The sequence below is a fragment of the Bubalus kerabau genome, chromosome 15, assembly GCF_029407905.1.
Source record: "Bubalus kerabau isolate K-KA32 ecotype Philippines breed swamp buffalo chromosome 15, PCC_UOA_SB_1v2, whole genome shotgun sequence".
Taxonomy (NCBI): Eukaryota; Metazoa; Chordata; class Mammalia; order Artiodactyla; family Bovidae; genus Bubalus; species Bubalus kerabau.
The window spans coordinates 28,393,916-28,416,515 of NC_073638.1; the positions used below are offsets into that span (position 1 = coordinate 28,393,916).

The window sequence follows — 22,600 nt, forward strand, 5'->3', positions numbered from 1 at the left end:
CAAGGCACAGAATCTGGTTTTCCAGGTTGGGTATCCCTCCCCATCCTTTCTTCCCTCCCAAACCTACCCTAAATACACATTCCTAGTCTCCTCACCCCTGCCTGCAGAGACAACCCCTGGCCCAGGCTTCCCTTGGCTCCAGGCTTCTGGAAGGACCGTCAGCCACAATAGCAACAGCCTTCCTGCCCTCTGGGCCTTGGATCCTGCCAGAGCCAAGGACGTGGGGTTCTCAGGAACTACAAATGGGTGGATGTAATTGATGAATGGACTGGGATTGTCCAGCCACCTGTCAGGGCTGAAGAAACAGCAGATTGATAGCAAAAGGTGAGTAGCCTCATATTTCTCCCACCCTGGGATGTGAGCCGCTGTCTTCCGAGTCTGGGGGAGCTGGGGAGGATTAGACAAACCATTCATTTCTGCTTACGGCTCTGACAGTGCATTGCCATTATGAAGCATCACCCTCAGGTGTAAAACAATAGCATTTTGCACTTACGTCGGGTTCATATTTTACCATCACAAGGCACCTGTCAGCCCAGAATGCAGAAGCCCTTAAACAAACATTAATTCAGCCTCACCCCATCTGCCAAGAGAAAGGAGTAAGCAAATCTATAAAGGGGAAACTGAGGCACTAACTCCCTCAAGTCTCCACCACGTGCCCAGATGGTGGCGGGCACAGGGGACAGTGAGCAGCCCCAGGAGCAACAAGCACACTCAGTCACCATCCATGGGAAGGGGAGTAGCGAGGGCCTGGGGCCTTGACCCCACCTCACAGAGTCTGGAGAGGATTTGATGGTGGTGGCCTTCCCTCCTTCTCAGGCTCCTGTTTGAATCTTCAGAGCAGTGACAGAGCCCCAGCCAGCTCTGGGGAGCACAGAAGTATGGGACAATAGTCTGAGACCTGGGACAAGTCTTCACTCCTGGGGCTCAATGCTGAAGTGCTGTGTGACCTCAGGTAAACCATTTAGCCTTTCTGACCCTCCAATGTCCTCATTCACAAAAGGGGGAGGACTGTACCATCTTACCTGTCCTCCAGGTGAGACAGAACGTGAAAGTAATGGTTCCACATAATGAGGATGCAGGACTAGGAGGGATGGGATTGTTATTAGCTTCGAGTCCCAGAGATTCTCCGAGAAGACCAGGGAGATGAAAAATACAGCAAAGGGTGGCTGGGGCCCAGCTCCCCTCTGCAGCTCTGCATTTGTGGGTGACTCCTGCACCCTCCAACAATCTCCTCTCCCAGGTCCTTCCTGACTCGGGGCCAGGAGACACTTACTCCTTCAGGAGGTCTTTACCCAGCACCAGCCATGTGCTCAACAGGACCCTAGGTGTGGTGAAAAGCATCAAACTCCAGAGAACGTTCCCTCCCCCTCCCCCCCCCCCCACCACCATTCAAAAGCCTGCAGAGGAGACAGGAGCAGGAAAAGGGTTAACCCACTGCCCAGGGCAGAGTCTGCAGAAGGGTTCAGAGCCTTTCTCTAATTTCATTTTGGCTGTACACCTACTCCCCCAAAGGCTCCCTCTGGCTGATGGGACAGAGCTCTCAAAAGAAAGGAGACTAACACTGACTGAGTGCCTACTGTTTGCTTCAGGGGCATTCTCTCACGGAATCCCCACGCAGAGGTACAAGGTGGGCCCTGGGGATCTCATCCCATGTGCACACGGTCACTTAGTCGTGCCCAACTCTCTGCAACTCCAGTCTGGAACCTGCCAGGCTGCTCTGTCCATGGGATTTCCCAGGCAAGAATCCTGGAGCAGGCTTCCATTTCCTCCTCCAGGGGCTCTTCCTGACCCAGGGATCGAATCCCCATCACCTGCGCTGGCAGGCGGGTTCTTTACCACTGAGCCACCTGGGAAACCCAAGTCTCATCCTACAAGTGAGGAAAAAGATGGTAGAGCCAGCAGGCCACCAAGCCAACCCTCAGTCAAGGTCTGCCTGGCTCCCAAGCCTGAGACTTTTTCCAACATGACGCTGAAGAGTTCAAGGTTTGAGGCCTTATGAGAATTCTCTCTTTCATTTCTCCTCTGGAAGCCGGTCCTAATTTGGAAAGCAAATCCTTGGACAGGAAACTCCGACTTTCCCCTTAAATCTCAGCCATCTCCCCCGGCTCTTTCTTTCCTCTGCAGACAGAACCAGGCAGATTTACAGAGAGAATGAGAGGAGGGGGAAACACTTCATAAATAAAGAGAGAGAGATCAGATCAACAGCAAAGCTTCTTCTGGTCAAAGGGGGAAATGGATTTTTAATAGAAAATGGAAGTTATGGGCTTGGTTGTGATGTGACAGACGCCCAGACTTAAACCCATTTAATCTTCTCCGCCGGTTAACATTGAGCACCACCCCGATGCCGCGTTTCATAAAACAGGCTCCAAATGGCTGGGAGATTAGAAGTGTAGAAATAGCACAGCAATATTTTTAAACCAGAAATCGCCCCCAGGCATTTGGGCTGCCCCAGGGTCACCCCTGAAACCTAAATATCCATCGTATCAACTCGTCCGCCTGCCCTGTGCTGTCTGGCCATTGGGATTAGCTTGGTGAAGGAAACTCAACACGCGCACAGTCGACACCCAGGGGCCCCCACCCCACCTGCCTGACTTGGGATGGAGGTGTCTGGCCAGCTGAGGCTTCTCCCAGGTGCACACTGAATGGTCCCCATGTCATCATCTCCAATCATCGTAAATGACAACCCGAGGGGACTCACATATTAATGCCCTACCACCTCCACTGGGAGAAGTGAGTCATTATTTTTTTTCTCTTCCTTTACAATATTTACCCTTCTCTTTCACTACATATTTCATCCAGGAGCATCTGCTGATTCTGGGGCCCCTGCCACCTGCCACCCCCCACCCCAAGAGACGGACAAGAACCCCCAAGGGGTATCCAGACCTGGGCACAGGCAGTGGGGCTGGACAGGAGCAGGGAGAGGAGGAGTGGGCAGGGCTTCCCTGCAGGACTGTGAGCTGTCTTGCTTACCACTCTGTCCCCTGGGCCGAGCACAGCACTAGGCGAGTAGCACAGAGGTTAAACACCCAGACTCTGATGCCCTTTGCTCTTCCCCCTGACAAGCAATGTAGCCCCAGGCAAGATGACCTCACCTCTCTCTGCACCTTGGTTTTCTCATCTATAAAATGGGGGTGACCATATCTACTTCAGGGGTTGTTAGAATTAGATGAGTTAATATGTAAGTGGTATAGGTAACCACCTAAGTGTTCATTGCTGTTGTATTATCATGAGAGTGAGCAGACAGGAAGTATTTGTGGAATAAATATTCCTCAGCAAATACTTACCTCTCACCAACAATGATGATGACAACTTCAGACAGTATCTCCAACATTATTATGTGTCAGAACCACCTGGAGAGCTTGTTACACATGCGCATCCTTAGATACCAGATCCACCGCGGTCTGTTAAAGGGCCAGGGAACTCCATTTCTGAGGCAGGTGGTCCTCTGTCTACACTCACAATAATGCTCCATAGACCTGCCATACTGGATTTCTACCCACTCTCCCAACAACAGGCCGTTCTCCTGGGCTTGGTTGACAGGATCATAGCCCTGCATTAATTTCCTTAATTTGGCGATCAAGTTAATAAAATAACGGTGTGATCGACAGACAGGCCATTGCCATACCCACATCTACCGCAGCTCCCCCGGCCTCACACAGAGCTGTTTTAATGCAGATGTGGCCCTGTGAGGTTTCTTGGATTAATTTGCAAGGTTGATTACTCCGCTGCAGCTCCACACAAAGGTTTTCATAAAAGAGATGTATCATTTGTCTTCACTCTGTTCTTGTTCCATAGTTGGAAAAACAGATCTCAGAGAGGACCAACCAGTGGGGCCCCAGCTCAACCACCATGTCTATCCAAAGCTCAGGTAAGGACCAGAGAGACAAGGTCCAGCCCACCATCAGAAAACCCCCCATGCTGTATTCACACCTTGGAGACAACCCGAGCTTAGACCCTGAGGCAGAGAAGGGCCAGTCTCCCCAGACAGCATCCGAGCACTGATACTTTTCTGGGACAGGATGGTGCAGCTGGGACCAAGCCCCATACCCTCTGTCCCCAAACCTGGCATACCTGCTTCATCTCTATCCTCACCATCATCATGGTCACCATTGCTTTTTTTTTTTTTTTTAGCATTTATTGTGTGCCAGGCGCTGTGAGAAGGCCCTTCCTTGCATTATGGCACTACAAGCACCCTCTAATGGGGCTACTGCCCAAGACCCCATTTTACAGCTGAGACAACAGGGTCTTCGAGAGATCAAGTAATTTCCTCAGTAACACAGCCGGGGCTGGCAGAGCGGCATTTCAAACTACCTTACACCAGCTGCGTTTCTCAACGGGAGCACTTCATTCTACTCGCAGAATGTCTCCAAGATGTGATCATCCTTACATGGGGGTTTTCTGATGAATGAGAGCCATTTGGGGGATGACAATTCTGAATTATTTGGGGCCACCCAGGCATCAGACATTTCATCCCTAATCATCCCTCCCCACCCCCCACTATATACTCCCTACCTCGTCACTATAACAACCCCAAAGTATCTCCCCCAACTTCCAAACAGCCCTAAGAAAGCAGTATCACCCCAATGAGAAGCAATGCCCCAAGGCCCAAGTGGCCACCTCTGTCCATCAGAAACATGGGGTTTTTTCTTTCCCCCTTAGGATTCTTAGCACAAACATAGGTCCTATAACCAGCAATCAGAAAGCTCTGAGATCCAGTAAAGATCCTTCAACCTACAAGGCCCCTCACCATCAGCTCCATATGGAACTCCAGGAGGAGTTATGAGCAACAGCTGACAGTCAAATAGACTCTAATCTTCCAGCCCCTCCTAGACAGGGCCTGTCAAAAGAAGGCCCCTTATGGCCAGAAAGGTCTTTCCCAGGAGTCAGCTCAGACAGCACAGTTGTCCCCAGAGATTCCTAGATTTAGATTGTTCATGCTGGAGGGACTTAAGAGATTATTTGTTCAATCTCCTCCATTTACAGATGGGGAGAGTGAGGCCTAGAGAGTCATACACTCCCAGATACACTGGCCAGAGTCCTGGATGGGACCCAAGCCCTGTCTCCACCGATCTTGCAGTTCTGGCTGCTCCAGCAACCCAGGCATGGAGGGCATCATGGAGAAAGGAAGTCACAGCACAGGAGCGAGCGTTAGAGCGGCCAGGGCTGCTGGTCGGCTGCCTAGAGAGGGCTCAGGTGGGCAGGACATCTGCGTACTAGTGGTCAGTGTGCCCAAGTAGAAGAGGATCCATAGATCCCGCCTCTATGTGGTAGGTGGGATCCATCCCACCTAAAAGGTAGGAGCAAGAGTCAGCGAGTAGGAGGTCAGGACCAAGACAGAACTGGCTGATCACAAGGGTGAGCTCTGTATACTCAGAGATATCTGGCGGGGAATGGGGTGCCTTGAAAGGAAGGAGTTTCCTGTGACTGGAAATGCTGGAGCAGAGGAGGAATACCGCTGGGGGGAAAGCACAGAGGGGATCAGGCAGCTGATGAGGGGGATGAATTCAGTGTCCCTGAACGTGACTTCCAACCTGGAAGACTTGAACCCATGGCAGTCACACCTTCAAGGCAGGTCCCCTGTCCTTCTCCTCACCCACGGCTCTGGGAGGCCACTCCAGATACCAGATACAAGGTGACCATGGCCCTGACTCAGCTGGGTTCTCAGGGCCTGTTGCTGTTCAGTCGCTCAGTCGTATCCGATGCTTCGCGGCCCCATGGACTGCAGCACACCAGGCCCAGTCCATCTCCCAGAGTCTGCTCACACTCATGTCCATTGAGTCAGTGATGCCATCCAACCATCTCATCCTCTGTCACCCCTTTCTCCTCCTGCCTTCAATCTTTCCCAGCACCGGAGTCTTTTTTTTTTTTTTTTTTTTAATTTTATTTTATTTTTAAACTTTACATAACTGTATTAGATTTGCCAAATATCAAAATGAATCCGCCACAGGTACACATGTGTTCCCCATCCCGACAAGCACCGGAGTCTTTTCCAATGAGTCAGCTCAGGGCCTGGATTCCAGTAATTGCCGTGACCTCAAACAAGGTCACACAAGATGGGACCCTGTGCCTACTCTCCTTCCCACACACACAGATACAAAAGTGTGGATTCCCAGCAGGGAAAATACCCTCAAGGGAACGTCCAGAGGACTACGGAGTAAACAGACGTCTAAGCACCTAGGGATGGAGGAGAGGTAAGCTCCTTCCACACCCCCGGGCACTGGGGCCACAGGGAATCTGCCAAGACTGCTCCATGAAGATAGTTGCCAGCCCTGCTGGGTCTCATTGGCTGTTCCCCACACTGATGAAAAGGCTAGAAAATTCTCCATATGTGGGGCGCCCAGGAAGGGGGAGACAGCCACACACAGCTGTGAGACCTTCGCTGTTCCTGTATGATGAGATGACAGTAATTATACCTCACGTTTCGGCAGAGCATTTATAAGGCTAAAACTGGTCTGCTGTGGTTTTTCACACGTGTGTGTTTATATGTGGCCCTCGTCAGCTTACAGGGCATTGTCACACGCTCTACAATTGTATGGCTTTCATCCTTCTTGTGCCCAGGCAATACCAACCAACTCCGGGGCAATGATCAGGACCGAGATTATTTTGCCCATTTTACAGATTAGGAAGTAGAGGCACATGAACTATGTAACGTGCCTAAATTAGGCTGATCTTAGTTTTCTAGGTTATTCATTATTCTATGAATAATGCTTCTTCACAGACACACACAGAGTTTAACGGAGATGCAACCAGCCTTTGAATAACTGTTCTTAATGAAGATGGTGACCTTGGAAACCGTCAACACAAGCATCAAGGAGAGCAAGGGCATGGGGAAGTGGAGCGGGAGGTGGCTGAATGGATGAGGGGAGAGCAGCTGAATGGCAGGGGTGGTGCCCAAGGCTAATGCTATTCGCGCTAAAGTAGCGCGGGACAAACATCTGTTAAACAGGGCACACCGGCTGTGCCACAGCCCCACCCCCCACCCACGGAACCCAGGGCACAACCTGCCATGAGCAGCACGTGACCTCTGGGCCATTGGCTACTTCCCTGCGACTGTCTGGGTGATGGAGAAAGGAGTGGTCTGGGGATCCCCAACATCTAAGGCTGTCAGGTGTGTCCTCTATACATGAAACTACCTGAAAAACAGTGAAATCCATCCAGCTACAAGGTGTGTGGGGGGCGGGGGCTCACCCTGAGCAGCACATTTACACAGGTTTATGGCATTAAATCCAGGCTTGTTCTTACTCTGTCCAATCACAGTCGAGATTTACCAGCCAACCCCAACCTTCCTCAGGCAAGTATGAGACTGGCCTTTGCCTCACCCTCAAGTCCAGATCTGGAGCCCACCTGGGCCCTCACCCTTTCCACAGCTGCCACCAGTTGTGGCTGGGGAATGGGAGTGTGCTGGACACCCTGCTCCCAGGGAAACCCAGGTGCCTGCATGGCCCCAGCTACCTGGCTGAGGATGGATCCTGCCAGCTACCCAACTGATAGATGGGAGAAGGAAGCTGTGATGTTCCCTGCCCTGGCCACCACTCAGTCTTCTTACTGCTACAAAGTCTAAGTCAGTTGGTTTGGCCAAAACTGTGGCTCATTAGTACAACTGACAGAACCTAATAATCAAGCAGGAGATGTGGGTTTGAATCCCTGGGTGGGAAAGATCCCCAGATCCCCTGGAGAAGGAAATGGCAACCCACTCCAGTATTCTTAGCTGGGAAATCTCATGGACAGAGGAGCCTGGCGGGCTACAGAACAGTCAGACTCGACTTAGTGGCTAAATAGCAGCAGTGGTGGGGTGGGGGTGAGAGTAGTGCAGAAAAATAGAAGAGATCTAAGCTTTACTGAGAATCAGTTATATTCCAGCTATGCTGTATACATCATCTCCTTTAATCCCATTTCAGAGCTGGAGAAAGTGAGGCTCAGAGGCCCAATGTCCCCTATTAAGGGCAGAACAAGGATGTGAATGAAGTGTTTGCCTTGACTCAGAATATCCACTACACCATCGAGTTGCAATCTCATTTTTCTTTACAATTCTAATATACAAAATGCTCTGGTTGGAAGAATTGAGGGATGGGAGCTTGAAGCTCTGCCCACTGGCCTTCTCTCCCTCTAGCCATCCCCTGAGGCTCCACCCCACACCTTAGGGCTCCACCCCCACCTTCTTCAGAAATGTCTGTGGGACCAGAGCCCTCCCAGATCACTGCCAGCGTCTGACTCTTTGCAACCCCACGACTGCAGCCTGCCAGGCTCCTCTGTCTATGGGATTCTCCAGGCAAGAATACTGGAGTGGGTTGCCATTTCCTCCTCCAGGGGATCTTCCTGATTTCCCAACCCAGGAATCGAACCCACATCTCTTGCAATGGCAGGCACATTCTTTACCACTGAGCCACCGGGGAAGCCCCTCCCAGATCATTAGATGTGCAGAAAAGCACTCTGGGAGGCCTTGGAGCTGCACTTGCCAGGGTGGGATTTGCCCGGGGCCCTGGAAGTGCAGACAGAATCATTCTCGAGGCTGCCTCCCTACCTCAGACATCCCAGCTGGCTCTCTGGGAAGGAGCACAGTTAGCTGCCACAAACTGTTGGCTCTTCAAGCATTACTCCCATCTCTTTATTCATCAGTCCTCTGACCACAGCGCCTGCCTTCCAGTGCCCCCCACTCCCACCACTGCATGTGACAGAAGGCACCTTAACGAAGGGAGAAGAGGAGGCTGGGGCCTCTTCCTCTCAGAGGCCACAACACCCTCCCAGACTGGATACTGACAAACCAAGAGGGTGAAAGGGCATTTTGTCTCACTTGATAGTCCCTTCCCATCAGCTGCGGCTTCTCCACCTACTGACCACAGCCCTAAGCTGCCTCCATCCTGAGGGTGCACACACCAGAAGGTGAATGTTGGCGCTGGATTCCCATGGCTGGTGTACCCCTCTCTCCTTTCTGCAGCACAGGTGGGACAACCCACACCCCAAGTCTGATCCGCCTTCAGGCATCTCTGCCACTGTCACACATTCCATCCCCGTTGCAAGCTCGAGGGTCTGCCTTGCCAGGAGGAGGACTCAGTGCTAAACCTCTGGGGGGCTAAAACTTGGAAGAAAGAAGCACCCCTGAAAACACCCTCCTTCTCCCACTCTTGCCCCACTCCCACTCCACCCAAGGAAAGAAGTCACTGCCTGGCTTCTACTGAGGCCGAGATCAAGACGCTATCAAGATGCTACCCGAGGCTCCTGGCCTGGCTAGGTGAGCATGCAAATCTGTATGCAAATCACATGCAAATCCAGGGCTTGCCCTTGGGTCCCTGGCACCCTGCCACATCTGCTGCCTGTGGCTCACCCCATTCAGGCACCTGGGTGCTGGCTAGAATCTACTGAGCTAGGGGCTGAGAAAGCACTTTGGAAGCAGGGGGCTTTTCTTCTTGACTGCTTCCAGTGCCCCCAAGAAACACCTCCTCCAGGATCACGTGGGAGGGGAGAGTCTCTCCCAGCCTGGTACCCATTCCCCTGAAAAAAAAAAAAAAAGAAAGAAAAGAAAAGAAAGCTCTCTGAACATCCACCCTCCCTTCAACTCATCCATAAATAAAATCATCCTTCATCAGGCTGAGCAGGGGACCAAGCAAGTTACAAGGATGGAATCTCCAAAGACCAGGAGAAGGTAAGGGGGCCACGAAGTCTGCACCCCTCTGTTAAAAGCCCACAGAGTTATCCTGTGTCCGGACACTCCTAGTCAGCCTGTTGGTGGGGATGGGCTTGCTTCTTTAGCAAAGCATCGCTGGGCCAACCCCCACCCCTGCCGCCATTTGCTTGCCCACCTCCTCTTCATTCCTCAATATGAGAAAAATAAGCCTCTTCAGCCAGTCTCCTGGGATCTGCTCAACTTAAGCTCTGCCTTTGGGTCAACTGCTTACTTGCTTTTTGTTTCTAATTGAGCTCCCCAGTCTGCTGCAGAAATACATTCAAGGCAGCTGACTTTGATGCCCAGAAATACGAAACATCTGAAAGGTTTGTCAGGCATCATGACAACCCCATTCTCCCCCTATGTTATGCAGGCACCCAGGGCTTCTCTGCCTACCTACCCTCTCCCCAATGCCCATGGGTCCTTCACCTGCTTCCCCGAAGTTGTGTTTGCCAGGTCGAGATTTTAAAAACACACTCGCTGAGCGCCCCCCCTCCCGCCTTTAATTAGACTCTGAACAGAGTGTTAGAGATTTTTCTTAATGGTTTGACGAAGCCTTTTAATTTGGTCTTCTCAAGAGAGAGAAACCATGAGTCCCCATCCAAGAGGTTGGGGTGGGAAATGAAAAAATCAATGCAACCCATTATTTTGGCTTTTAGAAAACAGGAATTTTAGTGCCGGGGAAGCTTGTTCTTTTGCACAGTAAAAATGCAAATGCAGGCAACACAGATGCTGGCACGCTGGATGGAACAACAGAGAGCGCCTCACTGGGGTTCATCTGGCTGCCCAAACCTGGATGCGTTTGGCAATAATAAGGTAGTTATTGGAGACTTGATAACCGATTATTAAAACACCTTCCCACTTTAGTTCTGGGGAATCAGTCTGAAGCTCAGGCTTCATCAAAAAATAAAATAAAATAAAGGTATTTCAAGAGGAATGGAAATAACAGAAGCTTAAAACACATTCAATAACTGCTTAATTCCATCCAGAGGACGCTTCAGCTCATCTTGTTTTCTCCTCTCTCTCTCCCTGCCTCCTCCCGCTCCTCACAGATGGACGTACAAATTATTGCAAGAGGATATTGTTTTCTGTAACAGGCTCGAACATTCACATTTACATTTTCCTTGGTGCCGCGGGGGTGACTGGCAACGGGAGAGAAAAATACACCAAACCCCATCTTCGTTGCTCTCGCCTCCTCAACATCTCCCCCAGCCGCCTCCGCCACCCCCACCACCTTGCCACCCCAAGCAGAACAAGCCCCCGGGACCAGCCTGGCACCTAAGATCCAATTAAGGCACGAAGGAAAAGAAAGGCCTGTCTGGCAAGTCGCCCTGGCGCCCAACACAGACGCTGGAGCCTCTGAATGGCAGGGGCACCCGGGGCTCTGCAGATCCAAAGGCCACTTAGGTGTCGCCTCACCTGGCACCTCCAGCCTCCCACAGGCCCAAGGCCAGAGCGACTTCCTTCTCCGCTGGGAAAAGATTTTGCCCCTCGGGCTGTCCTGCCGCCTCCTGGGCCTTTCTCCACCGCCACCCCCATCTGCCCGTTCCCTATCAAATAGCTTGGGCTTCATTTATTAATGCCCGCCTTCTGAAGGGGGGAAGGGAGAGCCCGTCAGGTATTCGCTAAGGGGCCTGGACTTCGGGGATGGGCTACGCGGGAAGAGGTCTCCAGGAGCGGCGGGGGCCTGGGGGCGTGTGTGGACCGAGCTGGGCAACAGTGTGGTAGCGGCTCCGGCCTATGCTTTCTCGTCTGACAAAACGCAAGGGGTGGCGGATGGAGAGAGACCTAGAGAGAGAAAGCTGCTGCTCTTCACCTTATGTATTTTTAATATTAATGTAATTAAAGCTGCGAGCCGAGCCAGCCTGCGGGGGCGGAGGGAGGCAGGAAGAGCCTGGGGAGAGGGAGACTGGGGGGTGGGGGGGGAGAGGCGGGGACGCGGTTGAACTACAGGCGGGCTTCTGGCTCCATTGAGGTGATGTGAGAGGGTGCTGTGCAGGGGGCAAGGGGTTAATCAATCTAGACCAGCCTTGGTGTGTCACCCCGTGGACCCCACTGGGTCAGAGAAACTGAACTACTTTGTCCACGGTTCAGAGGCCGCCCCTCGCCCCGCACCCCGGTCTCCAGGCAAACCTCAGCACCATCTCGGCCTTCAATCTGGCTTTGACCCGGCGGTATTTACAAATAAGATAAGGGTCACCTTTCTCCCCCAAAGCCACAAGATATTGCACTCAGTTCCCGCAGGTTGCAGACTCCAGACCCCTGGGGCGCGGGCAATGAAGGACTAGAGACCCCTCCGGGAGCGCCAACCCTGGACTGGATTGCCCTTCCCCCATCGCCTAGGGGTCAAGAGTTGCAACTGGGCCATCGCAGCCGCCTGGGCAAAGTGGGGGAGAGGCTGTCCCCCAGGGCGCGAAGGAGAAAAGTTGGAGGGCTGAACAGGTAAAGCTGAGCTCCGAAGAGCGAGCGTGTGTGCTCCGCCGCGCAAGGGCGCGGAGTTCGGCCGCCTCCTCTCCCGCCATCCGCGCGCCTGGGGGCACGTCCTCTGCGAACGCCTGCGAAGTCCGAGCGCCGGGGACGGCCTGATGCCGACTTGGTGCCCAGGTGACTCTGGTCGAAGATGTGTGACCACTTCCAACCCCCAACCCAGGCCGCCTCGAGGATCAGGTGCGCAGAGCCCCAGCAGCAGGTCTGGACATGCCGGACACCTGGACCCACCCCTAGCAACGTCTTCTCTCCGGGGAAAGCGACACGCCACCACCCCCAACCCAAGACTTGTCCCAGGTCGGCTGACCAGGCGCCGAAGCGTAGAATCTCGCACCTTGGGGCGCGCTGCCCGAGGTGGCCAGGTGGCTTAGCGAAGAAGCCGAGGCTAGTGCCCTGGGGCAGGGGTGGGGGGTGAGATGGGGCTGGGAGAAGGCGACCTCTAGGTTTGGAGAAGAAACTTGGTATCCGAGGGACCCCAAGTCTCGGGACCCCTAGCTCTCCTCGCCCTGCATCCAGGCAGGGCAAGGATAAGCGCCATGCGGTGCGATGCAGGGGGTCTGGGGCGGCGGAGGGGCACCCGGCGGCAGAGGGGAAGTAAGCCGCGGCCCCGTTCCACCAGGACTTCCAGGTGAACAGTCACAGCCGGAGGACCCCTCGACTCGGAGGGCACACCGGGGTCCCAGCGCCACCCAGCCGCAGGCGGCGGGCAAGGGGCTGGGGGAGGGGTCCGGGCAGAACAGCGGCCCAGCAAGGAGCGGGGAGCTGAGGGGCTCTCTCACCATCACCCCGCCGGGCGCGCCCCCATAACGGCAGGCGCGGGCGGCTGGCCGAGCGGTCCAGGGCGGACTCTCACCTGGCCGCTCTCCGGATGCCTGCCCCGCCCCCGGTGCCACCCACCCGGGGCCGGGATGCGTCCCCCAGCCCCGAGTATCTGGAGGCCTCCCACCCAGCCACCCACCCCCGGGCACCCCGCCTCGCCGCCAGCCTCGCGCACCCCGGCCCCGCCGCCTCCGCCGCCCTGAAGCCCGCGCGGGTCTCACCTTTGTGTAAAGAGTCCAGGAGCAGGAGGAAAGTTACCAGCCACATGCCATAAAGAGGCCCTATTCTCCGGGGAGGTGGTCCTGTGGCCGGCCGTGCGGCAGCGCCTCTCCCCCGCTCAGCGCGCTCCCAGCCGCCCGCACTCCGCGCCCCGCTCTCTCCGCTCCTCAGCCCAGCGCTCGGCGGCGGCGGCTCCTCCCTCCTCGGCTCCCTCGCTCCTGTCATCCGCGGGGCTGGGCTAGGCGGCCGCTCTCCCCGCCCCCCCGCGGCACCCGGGCTGGGGAGCGCCGCGCGAGCCCCGAGCCCAGACGCCCCCTCACCCAGCCCCACAAGCCCAGGCACAGGGGCGAGGGCCCGGACCCCACGACCCGGACCAGGGTTCGCCGTCTGAGAGGCGAGGGGTCCCTGCCACCCACCGGCTCCCAGCCTGCGGTCGCGCACAGGCGTGTGCCATACGTGTGCTAAGAGCCCGCCCTGCCCGGGCCACGGGCGCCCCGGGTCTCCCCGGCCCGGTCACCTGGGGCCACGGCTTCGTGCTTCCTTCCGACTCAGTTTACCACCTGGGTGGCGGAGCCTGATTCTCGGAGTAAAAGCCAGACGAAGACCCTTTGGTGCCGCCCCGGGTGACTGTCCATCTCAGAGCTGAAACCTGCATGCCCTCCCAACCCCTAGTTCCCTCTGCAAGCCTGCCTCGTGGGAAGCCCCAGGTGAGCCCAGACACCCCAGCACTCTGGGAATTTTCCTCCCACCACGCACATTGTGATTACTCAGACATTATTTGTAATGAATAGTTTTCATGTCAGCTGCATCTCCTGTATCTTCCTCCTTTATCTTCCTCTATCTCCGCTGCCCCACAGCTTTGTCACTATGCAGAAACTGGTTTATTCCTTAGAGCAATCTGCCTAAAGTTGGCATGGAATTGACTAGGGCTTGAGTGAGGGTATCCGCTCAGTTACAAAATGAATGTTGAGTACATGCTGTGTGCCAGGCAGTGGGTTAGGCACTGGGGCCCAAGGCATTTACTTTTTAAAATACGTTAACATCTACATGATATAAAAGTTACCATTTTCTTTCTACGTGGCATTGAGTACATTTGCAGTGTTGTACCACCGTCACCACTATTCATTTCCAGAACTTTTCACCATCCAGACAGAAAGGTACCCATTGAACGATAACTCTGTATTCCCCAGCTCCTGGTGAGCACGAATCTACTTTTCCATCTCTATGAATTTGCACATGAGTGGAATCGTACAACTTTGTATCTTCTTTCACTTAGCATAATGTCTTTAAGTTTCATCCATGTTGTAACGTGTCAGAATTGTGTTCCTTTTCATAGCTGAATAATATTCCATAGTATATATAGACCGCACTTTGTCTATTCATTTGTCAGTGGACGCTTGTGTTGCCCCCACCCTTTGGCGATTATGGACAATGCTGCCTTGAACATAGCCGTACAAGTATCTCTTTGAGAGTCTGCTTTCAACTCTTTGGGGAGTGGTAATTTCTGGATCCTATGGTGATTCTATTTTTAACTTTTTGAGGAACTGCCAGGTGCATTTACTTTTGTCCTATAGCGCTTTCAGAGTTTAAAGGGCCCTCACCTGCGATTGCTCCGAGCCGTCCTCACAATATTCTTTGAAGCTTTATCACTCCCTTTTAAAACAGGTGAGAAAAATGAGGCTTGGCTTGTTCAAGGTCACCCAGTTTGTATCGCAAGCAAGACCGGAACCCAGGTCTCCTGATTCTGGGGCAGAAGCGCTTGCTCTGCACGGGGCTGCCTCCCCTGGTGGCCCTACTCCTTGACACCAAGTCACCACTCCACAGAAGATACTTTTTCTCTAGGTGTTTTGCCCTCTGGAAACACAAGTACGGGCTTCCCAGATGGTGCTAATGGTAAAGAATCTGCCTGCCAATGCAGGAGACCCAAGAGACACAGGTTCCATTCCTGGGTTGGGAAGATCCCCTGGAGGAGGAAATGGCAGCCCACTCCAGTATTCTTGTATGGAGAATCCCATGGACAGAAGAGGATGGCAGGCTATAGTCCATGAGGTCACAAAGAGTCGGACACAACTGAGTGACTGAACACGCACACAGGTATAGATCAGAGACGAGGGGCAGAATGCAACAGGTGTTTGAGGTGACACAGCCCGCCCTCCGCTTGACAGGCGAGGAAGCCGAGACCTGGAGCGAGGAAGCGGGGGACCTGCGGGGGTCAGGCAGGCAGCCACAGGGCCCAGCCATCTCCAGTCTGCTGGGAGGAAGCAGGGGACCTGCCAGGGGTCAGGCAGGCAGCCACAGAGCCCAGCCATCTCCAGTCTGCTGGCAGAGAGCGTCCCTCAGCACTGCCAGCCTGCTGGGCTCGTTCGTCTGCCCTGTTCCTCCCCTTCTGAAGGAGACTGTTGCCGACAGGAATCCAGTTATTTAAAACTAAGCCTATTGACCCAGAGCACCTGGTCAGGCCGTGCCTAAAATAAACTGCTAAGTCAGATAGGATGAAAGGGGCTGCTGTCTGTCAGGAGGGGCGGACTCTGAATGGGGCCTGGGGGTGTCAGCACAGCTGCTCAGGCCCCACATGCTGGAAAGAGAGAGGGGGACTCCCTTCTCTCCATTTACCTGAAGTACCTCCTCTAACCTGAGTGTCCCTTTTATGCAGGTTACACCTGAGGGCCTTTCAGGGACCACAGCACCCTGTGGAGAGAGTCAGGTGTGACCTGAAGGGTGAAGTCATTTGCTGACTGTCTCCTGAAGAGGCTGCGAGGATATGGGGAGCGGGGCTGGGCAGGTGAGGAGGGCAGACTTGCTCTAGCACAAGGAAGCTCTCTCTATATATAATGTGATGGTTAAGAGAGTGGTTTTGAAGCCAGAGCTAAGATCTCAGCCCAACTCTGCCCTCACTAGCTGTACACCTTTGGGGAATTCATGGGCACTAAGCCCCTGTTCCCTCACCTGTAACATGGGGACAGCCACAGCATCCGCCTCAGAGAGCTATTGTGAGGATTAAATAAGACAGGCCTGGTGGCTGGCCTGTAGCAAGCACAGTAAATATGTCTATCACTAATGTTATTGGCTTTGCTCAGAGGACCTTGACCTGTGCGGGGAAGGGGAGGGAAGAGCTGGATGGGAGAGGATATTGGGATGACATTCTGCGGTCCATATGGCAGCGAGGCCAGAGTTCAGGCGTTGGGAATCCAGGAAGCGGCCACAGAAACACGGAAGGAAGATGCACTTGAGGCTGAAAAGCAAGGCGTGATCGTCCTCAAGGAAAGGACCTGAAAATAGACAGTCCTCCTGCTTTTCGTATTTTCCATTTCCTAGGTTTTGTCCCTCCTTAGTATTTAGGAAAACATCCTTGAAAGTGACAGTCTGGCTCCGCGATGTTCCGAAGTCCCCTCTTAACAGGAGATGGAGGTGGGGAGTAGCCTGGCAGAGTCAGCAAGAATCCCAGCAAGGGAACCCCCAGGGAAAAGCGACAGGAAAGACAGTGGGATGCGTGCTTCACCTCCGCCCACGCCAAACCCCGATGCTTTCCTCCCACAGCTGACATTTTGGAGGGACTCTTTTTTAATTTTGATAGGAGGGACAATTCCTTTAGAGTCCCAACTTGGAAAGGAGCCCTCACACCCCCACAGAAATGTATGCTCACCGACGTGAGAAAAAACACAGTTGCCCAGGCAAACATCCATGTGTACAGGTAAACAAACACTTAATGACAGGCACACCTGTGCTCAGATGCAGTTTGAATACAGTCCAAAAATCCTGCATTGACACCTATACATATGCCCTAATTTGTGGGATTCATTGCCAGTAGAGACACACCATTCATTTAAACCCAGTGATTAATTTTCAATGTTTTATTGCATTAGAATGGTGGGTGATGAAGTAGCTGGTGTGTGTGTGTGTTTTACCAATGCCAGTTGAAGCGGCTATATGAAGACGCTGGGAGGTGAACCCTTTCCAATTCAGGCTAATCATGGATATTTTGGGGGGTATTATTTTGCCATGTTATATTAGGGCTAGAGCCATCGTGAGAAACCACAGATGTTTTTATTGTTTAACTCAAACAACAGCTTATATATTTTGGATACTTTTCTTCAAAAACAAAGACATATAATTATTTTAGTAGAGCCTTCCTATGTGCTCTGAAATTCTTTAACAACTCAGTATGATCATGGTTTTCATAAAAGGAATCAATACTGAACCAGGTCAGTGGTACAAACTTGACATTTGGGGTTATATAGCTAATTCAGGATTGACCTTCTTAGTACTTATTCATTGGTTGGAGGAGAAAAAAATAAGGATTTCCTTGGCTTTTTTTTTTTCTTTTTTCTCCAATCTGTAATTGATTTTAATGTTATATGAAGAGTTCTGGGTTCTAGTCTTATTTTTGCCACTGTAAGTCAGCTGTGATCTTGGACAAGTCATTATCTTTCTGGGGCTTCAGTTTCTTCACCTCTGAATGTTCTCTAATGTAGGCAGAGACAGAAATATGTATTTTCACACAGATACTCAGAAGTAAACCGCACAAAGGAAACCATTTTTGCTGCAAATGCATGCACGTGTATCTAGAATACTTCTGTCTTCTTGAGACAAGCTTGTTATTACTGTGCAGTTGCTAAGTCTGTCCAACTCCTTGCAACCCCATGAACACCAGGCTTCCCCGTCCTTCACCATCTCCCAGAGTTTGCTCGAATTCATGTCATTGACTCGATGATGCCATCCAACCATCTCATCCTCTGTCTCCCCCTTCTCTTTTTGCCCTCAATCTTTCCCAGCATCAGGGTCTTGAGAAAGGTGAATCATTGCAATTCATAGACTATGCTGCTGCTGCAGCTGCTAAGTCACTTCAGTCGTGTCCGACTCTGTGCGACCCCATAGACGGCCTCCTAACAGGCTCCCCCGTCCCTGGGATTCTCCAGGCAAAAACACTGGAGTGGGTTGCCATTTCTTTCTCTAATGCATGAAAGTGAAAAGTGAAAGTGAAGTCACTATGATGCCTATATAAAAAGGCAGTGCTGCTGCTGCTAAGTCGCTTCAGTCGTGTCTGACTCTGTGCAACCCCATAGATGGCAGCCCGCCAGGCTCCCCCGTCCCTGGGATTCTCCAGGCAAGAACACTGGAGTGGGTCGCCATTTCCTTCTCCAATGCGTGAAAGTGAAAAGTGAAAGTGAAGTCGCTCAGTCTTGTCCAACTCTTAGCAACCCCATGGACTGCAGCCCACCAGGCTTCTCCGTCCATGAGATTTTCCAGGCAAGAGTACTGGAGTGGGGTGCCATTGTACTGTCATTAAATTACCTGGGCATTTCTTAAACCGAAGTTCTGTATGCTTAATGCTGAGGCTGTCTAGGTACATTTTGTCACTTACCCTCTCCACATCTTGGATTCTAGTATCATGATCCTAAGCTCTCTGAACAAAGGGCCCCAATCTTTGAGGCTCCTCCCCCACAGATGGCACCTCTGTGGGCCCACAGACCTTGTACAGGCCACTGTCTCAGGAGGGTTGGTCAGGGGGTGCAGAAACCCCCTCAATAACTGCAGCCTCTTCACCATAGTCCTATCTCTGCTCCCCACTCTGAAACTGGCTAGGAAGTGAACCCGGAGAGGTTCCATGAAGCCCAAATTCTGTGCAGCTGAAGCTCTCTCTCGAGGGGTGGGGGCAGGGGAAGGTAGGAGGAATCCAAACAAAGTGAGAAAGAAAAACAGGAAAATTCCATGAGTGGGAGCTCACTTTGCTAGCTTCCCAGGTCATTCTACAGTTCTGCTAACCCACAAGGCACTCACAAATGTGCTCATCAAACTGTACGTGAACATTTTCTCTCTGGAAAGCCTGAGTGCAACATTTTCCACTCCTTCTTCCTCAGGTACCCGGTGCCCCTTCTCCACCTGTGTGAGCCTCCCTTAGCAGCAAGGCCTGGTCAGGCACCCCCAGCTTTCCCCAGCCAGCACAGACCAGTTTTTTCACCTCTGCAGGGACCTTCTCTGGACTCTGCTTGCCCCAGACATCTCCTTGGCCTGTGGCTCTTACCCCTTCCTCCCGCATTGTGGCTACTACCTATGTACACATTTGACTTGTCTCCTCTTCCAAATACTAGGCTCCAAACCTGTTTGGTTTGTACCTGCAGAGCCTGATGCTTCCTTGCACTAGGAGGAACTCGATGCTAATTTCATGACCAGACAAGCTCATTCTTACAGGGCTGCAAATACCCAATTACAACTTCACGGGTCATGCCTTCCAGCAGTGTGTCCTTTAACTGGAATCAAAGCCTTAAAGCTTTCCCCTTATCAGATGAAAGTTTCTGGCCTGGACAGGTGAGCACCAGAGATTCAGGAACTCTGACCCTAAAGCCAGGTCTCAGCAGATCCCCGTGTAGCCAGCCTCACCGTGGTCTTTCTCATGTTCATCATCGCGTGGGACTTTGGGGATCACAAAGGCTTCACATTTTCTTTTATTTCAGATCCTTGTCCATAACAGACCAGATGAGGCCAGAAAGGTCTTGTTCACTTCACAGATGAAGAAACGGGAACTCCGAGAGGCTTGTGATGTGCCCAGAGGCAGAGCTACCATGAATCTAATACAACTGATGTCCCAGAGTTCCACAGGGTCTCAGCAATGAGTTCACATAGTCAGATGGTATTGGTAATTTGGTGGAATACTACAGTTGATCTGCAATCAATTATGGCTTCTGCTCTTTTCCACTCTGGTGTGCATGATGGGTTCTGGTGTGCATTTGGGGCTCTGACTCAGGATCCCCCAAAGCAAGTGAGAGATGAATCTATACCTCACTCATTAGATTTGGGATTGGTGAGGTATGTTTTTTTGCAGCCATCCCAGCATAGGGAATGGCTGTAGGAATACGACCACCCATTGCACCAACTTACTTGGCTTTGTGACACAAAGTTGTAGGGCCCAAGTCGAATCACAGCATGATATGGCCTAAGACGTCTGTACTAGAGATGTGTGTCATGGAAGAGAAACCAGGTCAGAAATGTATGGAGCCAGGAGCTGGTTGGTGAAATTGTGAGCAGAAAAATTGTGTAAGAAAAATGTTTTTAAGGCATTTAGAGGTGTGTCAGGTAGTGAGTTCACACAAATACTGTGATTTGCCCAGATTGTGTGAGGTCTGTGGTATTTGTCAGTTGTTTCAGAATTTGTAATTTGCAGCAATTTTCTTTTTAGCATCCTAAATAATCATGTTTGTCCCTCATTTTGTATTCATAGCTGTGTATTGTTTTCCCGAAGGAGGGCCCTCCGAATGGTCTAAGCTTCAGGTCCTACAGAGCCTGAGTCCATCCTAGGGGGTGGGTCACACCGTGGAGGCTGAGATGAGCCAAGAAGCAAGTTTTCTGGATTCTGGCACAGGAATCCAGGACTGGATTCCCATCACAGTCCCTTGCCTCAGAGATGTCACACACCATGTAATTTATGTGTTTGTCCAGTGCTACACACACAGAGGATACTTTGAAAGGCCACAGCCCCTGAAGAGATTCTCCTCCACTCTACAGGGAAGGTCAAGGTCCCAGCCGTGGAACTAGCCCTGACTTAGATGCTCAAAGCCCTCTTCCTAGGAAATCTGGCCACTTCATTCTCAGACCGGAGGATCTCAGGGGAAGAAGGCCACTTAGAGTCCCCTCTGCACCCTCTCTGGGGGACAATGCCCCTCCCATCCCTGGGATAGGGCGACCAGCATGGAGGACTGAGGTGTCCCTCAAAGCCCAAGGGTCATAGAAGACACCAGGAAGCCCCTCCAGCCTCGCTGAGCACAGAAAGTCCATGTGCTGGTGGGCAAAGTCACAGAGCTGGAGTGCTGTAGCGGTGGGTAAAATGCTGTTTGGGGTTGCCAGGGGAAACGGCAACATTGTGGAAACGGTGAGAAGGGTGGAGGGTACCAGCCCAACAGCCGTAGACTCAGCGAGGGGCCCAGCGGTGCCTGAGAACCCCCCTGAGCAGCCCCACTTCGCACCCACGTGCTCTCTCTACACCACCAGACAGGTGCTGACAGTCTGGTTAAATTCTTCCAGAACGAGGGGCTCCCTACCCACACAGAAGTTCATCCTAACCTTACCCTCTGTGATCACACACTCACTCTTTTCTTTATGGGGCCCGCTCTGCCTTAGCCCTCTGGAGTTCAAAGGATCGGCCAGATGACAGTTTTGCAAATATTTGAGAAGAGCCTCCACAGCACCCTCCTTGCCCCGAGCCTTTCTTTTGCCAGACTAAATATCACAGTTCTGTCCATCTCTCCTGTTCCAGCATAATTTCCAGATCTTTGCCTCTCCTGGTCTTCCCCTTTGCACATATTCAACTTTCAAAACATCTCCTTTTTTAAAAAAAACTTTTTATTTTGTATTGGGGTCTAGCCAATTAACAAACTGTGTTGTGATAGTTTCAGGTGGACAGCAGAGGTCCTCTGCCATGCATATGCATGTATCCATTCTCCCCCAAGCTCCTCCCCTCCAGGCTGCCATGTAACATTTAGCAGAGTTCCCTGTGCTCTATAGTAGGTCCTTACTGGTTATCTACTTTAAATATAGCAGTGTGTGCATGTCCATCCCCAACTCCCTAACTATCCTTGCATGCGAGCTAAGTCGTTTCAGTCATGTCTGACTCTCTGTGACCCCATGGACTGTAGCCCTCCAGGCTCCTGTGTCCATGGGATTCTCCAGGCCAGAATATTGGAGTAGGTTGCCATGCCCTCCTCCAGAGGATCTTTCTGACCTAGGGATGGAACCCACAGTTCCTGGGCCTCCTGCACTGTAGGCAGATTATTTACCACTAGCATCAGCTGGGAAGCCCCTAACTATCCCTGCATCTCCCTTAAAAGCCGAATGGCCCCAATACTCCAGATGAGGTTGGAGCAGTTTTGAGGACAGAAATTGACACTCCCTAGATAGGTATTGGCAGAGAAGGCAATGGCACCCCACTCCAGTACTCTTGCCTGGAAAATCCCATGGATGGAGGAGCCTGGTAGGCTGCAGTCCATGGGGTCACTAAGAGTCGGACACGACTGAGCAACTTTACTTTCACTTTTCACTTTCATGCATTGGAGAAGGAAATGGCAACCCACTCCAGTGTTCTTGCCTGGAGAATCCCAGGGACGAGGGAGCCTGGTGGGCTGCTGTCTATGGGGTCTCACGGAGTTGGACACGACTGAAGCGACTTAGCAGCAGCAGCAGCAGATAGGTATTGGACCTTCTCTGTTGCCCAAGATTTGATTGGCTCCTTGGGGCTGACACACCAATGATGCTGGACCTCTTTCCCATGAGCTGCTGCTGCCCTGTGACCCTGGTGTGGATGATCGGGGGTTGGGGGGGCATGACTAGACACATTTTTTGCAGAATGTTCGGAGAGGAAATACTGCCTAGGTCAAATGGCATCATTTACACACACCAGGTAAGACTCTGCATGTGTGCGTGTTA

The 22,600-nt window shown here is 52.3% G+C and overlaps 1 protein-coding gene and 3 long non-coding RNA genes across 5 annotated transcripts in view; 3 read left to right on the forward strand and 1 right to left on the reverse strand.

Moving 5' to 3' along the window:
* DSCAML1 (DS cell adhesion molecule like 1) overlaps window positions 1–13,691 on the reverse strand; it is a 369,146-nt gene extending 355,455 nt beyond the window's left edge. Inside the window, exon 1 of the mRNA XM_055548208.1 lies at window positions 13,189–13,691. Coding sequence (XP_055404183.1) covers window positions 13,189–13,411 — 223 coding nt within the window. The 5' untranslated portion in view covers window positions 13,412–13,691. The remainder of the gene's footprint in view (window positions 1–13,188) is intronic.
* Window positions 5,215–7,510, forward strand: LOC129628746 (uncharacterized). The gene is made up of 3 exons (XR_008702893.1): window positions 5,215–5,355; window positions 5,976–6,191; window positions 6,719–7,510. It is a non-coding gene; the product is annotated as an uncharacterized LOC129628746 (long non-coding RNA).
* On the forward strand, window positions 9,994–10,903 carry LOC129628744 (uncharacterized). The gene is made up of 2 exons (XR_008702890.1): window positions 9,994–10,477; window positions 10,714–10,903. It is a non-coding gene; the product is annotated as an uncharacterized LOC129628744 (long non-coding RNA).
* Window positions 13,692–13,708: 17 nt separating the features above from the next.
* On the forward strand, window positions 13,709–20,388 carry LOC129628745 (uncharacterized). Of its 2 annotated transcripts, none has more exons than XR_008702891.1 (2): window positions 13,709–13,893; window positions 19,639–20,388. It is a non-coding gene; the product is annotated as an uncharacterized LOC129628745 (long non-coding RNA). The 2 variants fall into 2 exon arrangements; XR_008702892.1 differs by lacking the exon at window positions 13,709–13,893 and adding an exon at window positions 13,903–15,052.
* Window positions 20,389–22,600: the final 2,212 nt, after the last annotated feature.